At 38.9% G+C, this 11,055-nt stretch overlaps 1 protein-coding gene across 7 annotated transcripts in view; it reads right to left on the bottom strand.

The window, feature by feature from the left end:
* etv1 (ETS variant transcription factor 1) overlaps nt 1-9,443 on the bottom strand; it is a 135,458-nt gene extending 126,015 nt beyond the window's left edge. For 4 of the 7 annotated variants that reach the window (XM_061956181.1, XM_061956172.1, XM_061956173.1 and 1 more), the window contains exons 1-6: nt 9,349-9,443; nt 9,152-9,203; nt 8,937-9,027; nt 5,904-5,951; nt 5,241-5,327; nt 1,988-2,041 (exon numbers count right to left, since the gene is read on the bottom strand). In XM_061956181.1, the coding sequence (XP_061812165.1) occupies nt 1,988-2,041; nt 5,241-5,327; nt 5,904-5,951; nt 8,937-9,027; nt 9,152-9,196 (325 nt within the window). In that variant the 5' untranslated portion in view covers nt 9,197-9,203; nt 9,349-9,443. Of the gene's footprint in view, nt 1-1,987; nt 2,042-5,240; nt 5,332-5,903; nt 5,952-8,936; nt 9,028-9,151; nt 9,204-9,348 lie in introns of those variants that run through there. The other 3 variants (XM_061956177.1, XM_061956184.2, XM_061956200.1) reach the window with 3 other exon arrangements.
* Between the last annotated feature and the right edge of the window lie 1,612 nt (nt 9,444-11,055).

Here is an 11,055-nt window from a genome sequence, read left to right as displayed (position 1 = left end):
TTTAATATTTAGAATGCAAAAAACAACCAACATCCATCGTCAAGTCTTTTATAATGATTGTGAACGATAGGCAAAATTCCAAAAAAAGGGCACTTCCCCTTAAGGTACCTTAAGAAAGGAGCACAATTGAGGACGATAACTGAAATGGTCGCTCAGCACCTCGCTAAAGATGTGGTGACCAAGAAGTGAAAAAGCCTGTTTTTATCTACTTACTGAAGCTACGAAGTTGGTAGAGTGGCCGTGCCAGCAATCGAAGGGTTGCTGGTTACTGGAGTTCAATCCCCACCTTCTACCATCCTAGTCACGTCCGTTGTGTCCTTGGGCATGACACTTCACCCCTTGCTCCTGATGGCTGCTGGTTAGCGCCTTGCATGGCAGCTCCCGCCATCAGTGTGTGAATGTGTGTGTGAGAATGGGTGAATGTGGAAATACTGTCAAAGCGCTTTGAGTACCTTGAAGGTAGAAAAGCGCTATACAAGTATAACCCATTTATCATTTATTTACACAGCCCTCTCAAAGTTGAAGTATATGATTTAATTGCATACAATGCTACATTTTTGTTTACAGAAGTATTTAATTCAAAACAGAAGATTTAGGTTTGCACTTAAATTATCTCAATAGGAGTTTATTTATATGCATAAAAAAGTACAATGTTACATGTTTGTTGATCGAAGCATATTATTCAAGATAGGAGGTTTTGCCTACCAGAGCAGGCTCTTATTTTAGGTTTTGACAATTAGTTTATACAAAGTATAATTTATATTTCTTCTAAAAACAACAACTTAATAAACATTGTCAATTTGCCAAGAGTAAGGTGCAGTGTGATGTATCCCTGTAAATTGTGGCAATGTTTGTCTCCTTTCAAACTACTCATTTTTGACTAAATGAAACGGAACTTGTTTTGAATTATCGATCATTTGCGTTTATTTTGTTTCTTTAAGATGTAGGGAAACAAAAATCTGAAAAAATTGTAAATCAAATTTTTTGTGAAAAAAAAATCATAAGCATTTATTTTAAGGCTATATCTCCCTTGCCTACTATTTGTCTTCAGAATAGTACGGTGAGCTGGATCAAATGCGCTGGTGAATGGTTCTCCACCTCTGATCTAAATGAAGTGTGATGGCTTTAATATGCTTTTATTGGCGCTTTCTCCGTCAATCAATCAATCAATCAGGGCAGCCATGTTAATCTCCTTGGTATCAAAAATAAACATCAAACTGAAGCCTTTAAAAGGCAGGGGTCATCAATGTTAAAAGCAGTTTTAAAAAGGATGAAGTATAATCAGCGTGAACTTCTTGATGTGTCATTTTAAGTTGCAGGAGGGAAAAAAAATAGAAGTAAAGCAAAGACCACCCTCTGTGTTTTTTGAAGCGCAAAAAGGATCCTGCTTGAACATAAATGTGATGTCTCAAATTTCTTACGCTGATGTCCGACTTTCCCTGCGGGTTAAAGGTGGGGTTCGAGTACATCGAGAAAAAGCGTTGGGCGTTTTGGTGGCGTATGTTTAGTTTCAGCAGGCCCGCTGGGAGCTCGCCTCCCTCCATTTCTGGCCAACCAGGTGAAGGCTGGCTGGGAAAGCGCGGGGCTGGTGTCAACTACAATTTTCTTCCAGAGTATTCTTAGAAACATTGCTTGTTTTTCCTTGTTGTGCTTTCATTGTGTAAAACATCCACTAACGATGGCGAGGGGCCAAAAGATTGGATTTACAAAGTCCTGATGTAGAAAATGCAGCCACACTTGGAAGGTGCGCACAAAGAGCACTGAGGAAAAGGTCGAGGGGGGGTCTCGCAAGATGAGAACATTTCTATTCTGGAGAAAATTTCAAAACAACCCACCCCCCTTGTCCCCCCTAAATCACATGACACTCAGCCTGGCCCTCCTAATGTTAAAAATATCCTCTAAAAACAATATTCCTGCCTATGCAAATAATAACACACTCCACAGTGTGAAAGAGACACACACACACACACGGACGGTGGTTACTCACAGTTTTCAGTCTGGAAGTCTGGGACAAACTGCTCGTCATTGTCGGGAACCTGAGCTGCAAACACAAAGGAGACAGACGAGATGTTACCAAGACCTTCCTCTACTTGAACACACAACCTCTGCCATGTTGGAGGGCCCAAAACGGCTTCTCTACACGAGTGTGAAAAAATAATTAGGAGTATTTCGATACAGACACAAAAATGTATTAACCGTTTTTGTGTCGCATAATTACCTCTGAATAAATTTAGCATGAGTCAATTACAACATGTTTTAAAATTGATTTATTTGGGGAAACTATGTAGAAAAACCTCCTTGTTGGGACAAATAAGACAACGTAATAGATCCAATAGCTAAATTAAAAATGATGTCTTTACAAACATAACAATGCCCCGTTTTTATCATTTAACCATGTTTATGGTTATAGTTTGCATTGGTGTACAATAGCTCTTTCTAATATTTTGACCCTCTAAATATGAGATACACAAAACATCAAGTGTGACAGTACAAATTGTACATCACCGCAATACACAAGCAAAATAAATACTGGCAAAAAGAGTATTATTAGGTATGAAGAGAAGACACTTGTATTGGATCATATTAGATTGTGTACCTAAAGAAGTGACCTGAGTAAAACAAGGTTTTTGATATTCAAATTGAAAGCTTCAATGCAAAAGACGTGTCTTTGTTATTGAGGTAAAAATACAGTTGGGAGATACATGCTTTTCATTGGACATGTTTCGGTGACCCTGTAGCTGGTAATCCCACTTCCTGTCGGCGTCTGCCAGCGGTCAGCCTCCCATCGTTAGCAGCATCTAATTGGCTTCCTCCCTACTGATGGATCCACCTGTACACCTGCCGCTTTGGCTCTCGTCTTCCAAACCTCACCCAAAATGTTCGACCCACAATCCGGCCAAACGCCGATGGGTTAAAGGAGAGGCGCTTTAAAAGCGTCCATTAGCACATCTATTTATATACGCGCGGCGAGGTACAGCCTCATTATCGTTGCGACACCGCGAGCGCGTCTCAACATGACTACTTTGCCTTTCATTTGAAAAAACAATTATTTTTCTCAATTTTTTTTGACAGTTTTCCTTTCAACAAAGGATTGGGTGTGAATTGAGAGTAACCAATCAACAGCTGATGTCTCTTAGCGCTACAGCAACATGTCATATGACCGACAGCACAATTCACTTCAGCAATTGTGACATAAAGTGATCACAATTATCTTGTAAATACAGTTCAACCAACGACAGCTAAATACACAAATACTTTTTAAAATGTAAGAAAAAATTGTTAAAAAAATGTAACCCATACAGCCAAAGTTAAAAATATAAATCATAATAATAAAAAAAATTGTAATTTAGTGGTAAACTACACTTTCAAAATACACTAGTTATAAAAAATATAAATAAAAAAACTAATATAATTAAATACAAATATTTCTGATTAAAAATGTAAGGAAAAATTGTTAGAAAAATGTACAGACAAAAAATAAAAATGTAAATAATAATAAGTGTGCAAGTTAGTGGTAAAAAACACTAGTAATAGAAAATACAATTAAAAAAAAAAACATGAATCCAATTTAATACAAACGATTTTATAGCCACTTTAACTGCGATATCAAACATTTTCCAGCTTTTACAGCAAAGTACAGGGGCAGTCATATAGTGTATTTTAGGAATACAGCCTTTAAACTATTGGACATATCAATGTATCTAAAGAGACAAACATACATTTTCAAATTGCAGAAGGGGTAGAAATTAAGGGAAAAACACAAGTTTCATGTTTCAAAAGGTGTCTGTAAACAGACTTTACACTTCTAAACCTTTAAAATGCCACATAAATATTCAAGCATGTTTACAAGAAACATTTTGGAGCTCAGCAGCGGCTTCAAGCCGCCGCCCCCCCCCCCCCCCCCCCCCACACACTAATGTGAGGATCTGGGTGAGAAATGGACACAGGACGGCAAGAACAAAATGGAAAAAAAATAGAAACAAGAGGAAGTAGAGCACAAATGAGTCACCGGCTTCAGTCTGTGAATGGAACAGTTGGTCCTGGCAGAGAAAAAAAAAACATCCCGTGGAGAAGTGCAGGTTTGGAACGTTGCCGCCATTCATACACACTGATTAATTATTTGATTAATTGGAAAAAAAAAACAGGTAAGGTGACCACAGTTGACATTTTGTTGTTGATTCGTTCTATAAGAAGTGCTGTGTTTTGCCGTAAACACCAATGGTTGACAAGTGTCAAGGAGAAAGAACTTGAATGAGGATAAGTTAGGGTGGGGGTGCAAGGTGATTGGGAGCTAACAGAGTGGTGTGTGTGTGTGTGTGTGTGTGTGTGTGTGTGTGTGTGTGTGTGTGTGTGTGTGTGTGTGTGTGTGTGTGTGTGTAGGGGGGTGCATGACAGCTGACAAAGTTCCCTCAACTTTGCTCGGAAATTCATTCTCGCCATTCCTTTTCTCTTCCCCCCAATTACCTGAACTAATAAATCTTATCTGGTCTGAACAGGACAGGACGGAAGTGGTGTGTTAAGAAGTGAATGCGGTCGTCACGGTGATCCATGACGGGCTTCCGAACCATCGTCTTGAGCCTCTCTGAATGCTGAAATATTAAAATCCTTTTTTCGTCTCCTTTTAGATGTCTTCTTCATTTTATTTCTTTTTTTAACAAAAAGAACTGACACATTAGAGTTGTTTAAAATTTATGGCGCACTTGACAGTACAACTTTAGAATAAGAGCGATCGCTCCACTACCTGAGCGGACATGTCTTTGAGGAGGTAGGCTCACCTGTTCTGTTAGTTTTGTTTTTTGTTTTTTTTAAGTTACATTTTTTAGTCACCACATACAATATTAGAAATCTGACTGCGAAAATTCTCAGTCAAGCAGGTGTTTGTTTACTGAATCAATTTTAACAGTTCAGTTGTGATAATTTTTTTTTAAATCATTTAATTATTAGAGCAAACCGCACCTTGTTATCAAAAATCTACCGGTAAATCTTAAAAAAAAACAAAAAAACTGTATTTTATGAACAATCTTTTAACATTTTTCAAAATCATATATTTTCACATTGTCATCATTTCTGGTTTCAATTTGAATGCAACTTAAATACTAAATACTATCGAGAATACATCTTAGTGAAGTCGGCGGTTCAAGTCTGAACACATGCACTTAAAAGACAACAACAAAAAAACCAAAGAGCAAATGAAGACGAAAAAGCGAGTAAAAAGAAGAAAAGGAACATTGTCCACTAACCAAAAGTTGGGTGCTGCAGACATGGAGGAAAGAGGACACCGGCACTTAAATCCTGAAGCATCCCGGATCTGTTAGAGCACAGTGAGCCTGTCTTGCCATGGGAGGAAAAACATTTAAAAAGCACGGAAAAAGATAAGAAAAAAAAAAACTTTCAGGCACCAAAAAAAAAAAGTTTTGTTTTCTTTTATGCAGGAAAGTAGGCGAGGTAAGTGAGTCTGTCAGGAAAAAGATGATAGATCCATTCTTTTTGTGCAGGCAAGGAGGCGAAATTGAAGACGACAAGGTGGTGGTGCAGCTGGAGATGATGGAGAGGAGGAAGCAGAGGGGTAAGAGAGAGAGAGAGAGAACGCTGGGTGGTGTGCGGCACGTTAGCTCCCGCCAAAAGCCGAGGAGACAGTGAGCGGCGGAGAGTGTTGCGCTGGTAATTTGTGATGACACTCCCAGCTAGAACCTCCTCGGTCTCCCTCAAGAGCCCCTTGCTCTCGCTGGCAGCCTCTAATGTATGCACCACACACCAGGTGCCTCTTCCACGCCGCCTTTTAATTGGACTGCCATGTCAAGCATGGAACGCCGCTCTTAAAAAGCCCACCCCCCAACTGCTACTACTACTGTACCACCACTGCCACACGGCCATTTGTACCCTGACCCATGTGAGACACTCACCTTCTGCCAGCCATGTCTCTTGCAGGCCAATCAGGTCCTGGATGAGCTCTGAAGAAGAGAACCAAAGCAGGGTCATATTTTTGGGTCAGGTCCACATGCGGACAAGACAGTGAGGCCCAACACAAGCTGTTCCAGGGCGCTGGTTGAACAATTTGTTTGGATTTCAAAAAGTTATAATGAAAATAATCCGTTGCAGGGTCAAACTGTGGCCACCATGGCGCCCTTCTTTACTGTTCATATGTCTATTATGTATTTTCACTTCCTGAACTGTCATACAAGTGTAAAAAGAAGTCAACAACTGTTAACGTTTAGAAGTAAAAAGAATGAAACACAGTCTTACCCTCAATTGTAACAAAACATTGCCTAAAAAAGGAAAATGCACGCAGAGATATGCCAAGGTCAGATTGAAGTTTTAAATTCGGCATGACTAGAGATGCATTTTGGTCAAATTTTAGATTGTATTATGTTGGGTTCAGAGCAGTGGTTTTACATTTTGTCACCAACTACCACCTAAAAAAAGACTTAGCTCTTCAAGTACCACCGTAATGATCAACATTACAATACAGTAGCGTAGTAGGCCTAAATACTCATTAAAAACAAGGCAGATGTTTTATTTAACAAGTACAGTATATCACACAGTTTGAACAGTGACACTGTGTTTGAATTTTTAATTAAGCGATTCTTTGGCGCACCACAGTTCGAGAATCACTGAATTAGAGGTTTTAGCTCCAGCTACCACATTTTGTTTTAAAAATGCACTGACAGTAAGGCGACATATTTGCTATTTAACAGTGAACATTTTTTTAAAATGTGAATCCGCTATTCATTTCTTTTTTTTTTTTAACAGCTAAAAAGTTGATATAGAATCATGCAAAAGAATATAAACAAGAAATGTTTTTTTCCAAGTATGAAAATTCTACCCTTGCACAGAATTAAGGTTGAAATTGAGTTTGTATATGGATGAAAGACCATACACTAGCAAGGCTTTTTTGCCTCATACAAATATTTGTACATCTGACTTGAAACATCATCACAAAGCTGCACGAAATAAAAAGTTAACAAAACTCAATACTCTCATGTTAAGATGGCATACAAAAGAAACTCAACAAGAAATGTATTTTTCAAATATGACAAGCCGACCCTTGCATTGATTTAAGGCTGAAATATGGTTTGTGCGTGGTCGAAAGTTGAATGTTTTTAAGAATACCCACGGGTCTGGAGCTAGCATATGCTTTCCTTACTAGATTTGGTGGAACACAAGTCAAGGTCCTGCTCTCCAAAGTACCTAAATTGGACCTGGACTGTGTGGCATATTTGTACATGTGACTTGGTGCATGATCACAGAGCACAGAGACGCTGTAGTTAACATCCACAAAAATACATATACTGTATGTAATGATAACTTACAAAAGAAAGCAGATAAATGGAGGGGAAGAAAGAGAAGCAGACTATATTAACCTTGTAGATTGTTATAGTAACAATAGGTTAAGCTATTGTATTATATTGTTGATAATAGAGGTAATTATTGTTATTATTCATTATCAATAGTGCTATTTCTATTGGTATTTGTATTGCTCCATTTGTAGTGTAATAATGTTCATTGTCATTTCTGTATTATTATTTATTTCACTAACTGCTTCTTTGCTATCACTTTTACCATCATATTTGTACATACTGTATCCTATTTGCTGATGTTGTTATATTGCTGTTGTTGTTGTCTTATCCCCCTCATGTCCCCACAATGTCCCCCTCTGTCTTTCATTTTTTACATCTTTCTATGCCCTCCTGCTCTGGCCCGGTTGCACCAAATAATACAATAAATACATTTAATAAAGTCAAATACAGGGAGATGTTTCGGGCACGTACGACCGGTAGGAGGCCACGGGGCAGACCCAGGACACGTTGGGAAGACTATGTCTCCCGGCTGGCCTGGGAACGCCTCGGGATCCCCCGGGAAGAGCTGGACGAAGTGGCTGGGGAGAGGGAAGTCTGGGCTTCCCTGCTTAGGCTGCTGCCCCCGCGACCCGACCTCGGATAAGCGGAAGAAGATGGATGGATGGATGGAAATACAAATAAGGCAACAAGAAAAGTAACCCACACTTCTCTTTTGGAAAGTAAATTGGAATTGTGTGATGCATTACATTTAGGGATGTCCGATAATGGCTTTTTGCTGATATCCGATATTGTCCAACTCTTTAATTACCGATACCGATATCAACCGATACCAATATCAACCGATATATACAGTCATGGAATTAACACATTATTATGCCTAATTTGGACAACCAGGTATGGTGAAGATAAGGTACTTTTAAAATTTTTTTATAAAATAAAATAAGATAAATAACTTAAAAACATTTTCTTGAATCAAAAAGAAAGTAAAACAATATAAAAACAGTTACATTGAAACTAGTAATTCATGAAAATTAGTAAAATTAACTGTTAAAGGCTAGTACTATTAGTGGACCAGCAGCACGCACAATAATGTGTGCTTACGGATTGTTTCCCTTGCAGACTGTATTGATATATATTGACATATAATGTGGGAACCAGAATATTAATAACAGAAAGAAACAACCCTTTTGTGTGAATGAGTGTGAATGAGTGTACATGGGGGAGGAAGGTTTTTTGGGTTGGTGCAAAGTGTATCTTGTAAGTGTATCTTGTGTTTTTTATGTTGATTTAACAAAAACAAAAAAAAAACAAAAAAACAAAACAAAAAAACGATACCGATAATAAAAAAAACGATACCGATAATTTCCGATATAAAATTTTAGCGCATTTATCGATAATCGATAAATATCGGCAGGCCGATATTATCGGACATCTCTAATTACATTGTATCGTATGCATGTTCGAAATAAACTGAAAATTGCACAGCCGATATGGGCATCTCCATCAATAATATGATTTGCCTGAGAAGCTGTATAGGACAAAAATTAAATAAAAAAAAATTAAAAAAAATATCCACAAAAAAAAAAAAATTAAAAAAAATTTGCATTCTAGCTTAAGGTTCAGCAGTCGTGAAATTACCTTCAGTGTCCACAGCGAGGTCGGACCTAATCAACTTTCTCTTTCTGTCCTTTGATGGCCTCTCGCAGCTCCTACTTCTAACAGGACTCTTCTGCGAACAAAAAGAGAATCAGTTAGTCCTGTTTCGGCGACAAATGCGTAAATGAATGCAGCTTTCACCCGGCCATTAATAACACGCGGCTTTAGGCTGTGAAGTGACAGCGATGCACACTCACCTCGCCATGACTGAGGGGCACCTGCTGGTCACGTGACGCCTCCATCGCGCACCTGCACGCGCCAGGCAAATTGTTAACAAAATAACCAAAAAGTGGGCGAGCGGTGCTCGGTGACACCTCGTCCGATGCTCGTCAAGCGGCTAAAGGACAAAATTCCACGACGAAATCGTTCGGAAATATGAAAAGGGACTACTTGCCGTTTTTACCCGGAGCACCAGAGCGCGGCTGCTCTCCCCTCTGCTCGCTTGGCCTCCTGAGGAAAGGTGTCCCCAACTCCGACTCCTCCTCCTCCCGACTGTCGACGTCCTCCAGCGGGTTGTTGAAAGCAGCGTGTCCGCTAACTTTTGTGGACACGTGATTTGACGTAAGTTAGCTCAAGTTTATGTCCGCAGTTACAATTTTTGAAATGTGAGCTCTTCGGTTCTGACAGAAACACATTTTTGTGGTGACTTGTTGTTGCCAACATTGAGACCTCCGAATTCGGGAGATGGGGGCGTGGTTGAGGTTGGGGGGAGGGTGTGTGTATATATTTGTATTTCTTATATATATATTAGGGGTGTGGGAAAAAATCGATTCGAATTCGAATCGCGATTCTCACGTTGTGCGATTAATAATCGATTCTCATTTTTTTAAAATCGATTTTTATTTTGTTTTAATTTAAAACAAATTTGAATTTTTAAATTTTTATTTTTTTTAAATTAATCAATCCAACAAAACAATACCCAGCAATACCATAACAATGCAATCCAATTCCAAAACCAAACCCGAACCAGCAACACTCAGAACTGCAATAAACAGAGCAATTGAGAGGAGACACAAACACGACACAGAACAAACCAAAAGTAGTGAAACAAAAATGATTATCAACAACAGTATCAATATTAGTTACAATTAAAACATAGCAGTGATTAAAAATCCCTCATTGACATTATCATTAGACATTTATAAAATAAAAAAAAATTAACAATTGTGTCACAGTGGCTTACACTTGCATCGCATCTCATAAGCTTGACAACACACTGTGTCCAATATTTTCACAAAGATAAAATAAGTCATATTTTTGGTTCATTTAATAGTTAAAACAAATTTACATTATTGCAATCACTTGATCAAACATTGTTCTTTTCAATTATAAAAGCTTTTTACAAAAATCTACTACTCTGCTTGCATGTCAGCAGACTGGGATACATCCTGCTGAAATCCTATGTATTGAATGAATAGAGAATCGTTTTGAATCGGGAAAAAAATAGTTTTTGAATCGAGAATCGTGTTGAATTGGAAAAAAAAATCGATTTTGAATCGAATCGTGACCCCAAGAATCGATATTGAATCGAATCGTGGGACACCCAAAGATTCACAGCCCTGATATATATATATATATATATATATATATATATATATATATATATATATACATATACATATAAACCCCAAAGGGAATAAGCGGTAGAAAATGGATGGATGGATAATCCGTTCATGAATGAGTATATCCGTTCGGCCACCGTGTTCAATGGAAAAGTCTGATCTACAAAATTTGCAGGCAGCATACCCCTTCCCCTTCGAGCTGTCCTGGATGAACTGAAATCATTTTTTTCAATCATTTTGGAACTTGCAAGCGTACTTCTTCTTCTTACTCCATCCATCCATCCATCCATTTTCTTCCGCTTATCCGAGGTCGGGTCGCGGGGGCAGCAGCCTAAGCAGGGAAGCCCAGACTTCCCTCTCCCCAGCCACTTCGTCCAGCTCTTCCCGGGGGATCCCGAGGCGTTCCCAGGCCAGCCGGCAGACATAGTCTTCCCAACGTGTCCTGGGTCTTCCCCGTGGCCTCCTACCAGTCAGACGTGCCCTAAACACCTCCCTAGGGAGGCGTTCGGGTGGCATCCTGACCAGATGCCCGAACCACC

The sequence above is a fragment of the Nerophis lumbriciformis genome, linkage group LG04, assembly GCF_033978685.3.
Source record: "Nerophis lumbriciformis linkage group LG04, RoL_Nlum_v2.1, whole genome shotgun sequence".
Lineage (NCBI taxonomy): Eukaryota > Metazoa > Chordata > Actinopteri > Syngnathiformes > Syngnathidae > Nerophis > Nerophis lumbriciformis.
Note: the sequence above shows the minus strand (reverse complement) of the source record. Positions and strands in the feature narration are given on the sequence as shown.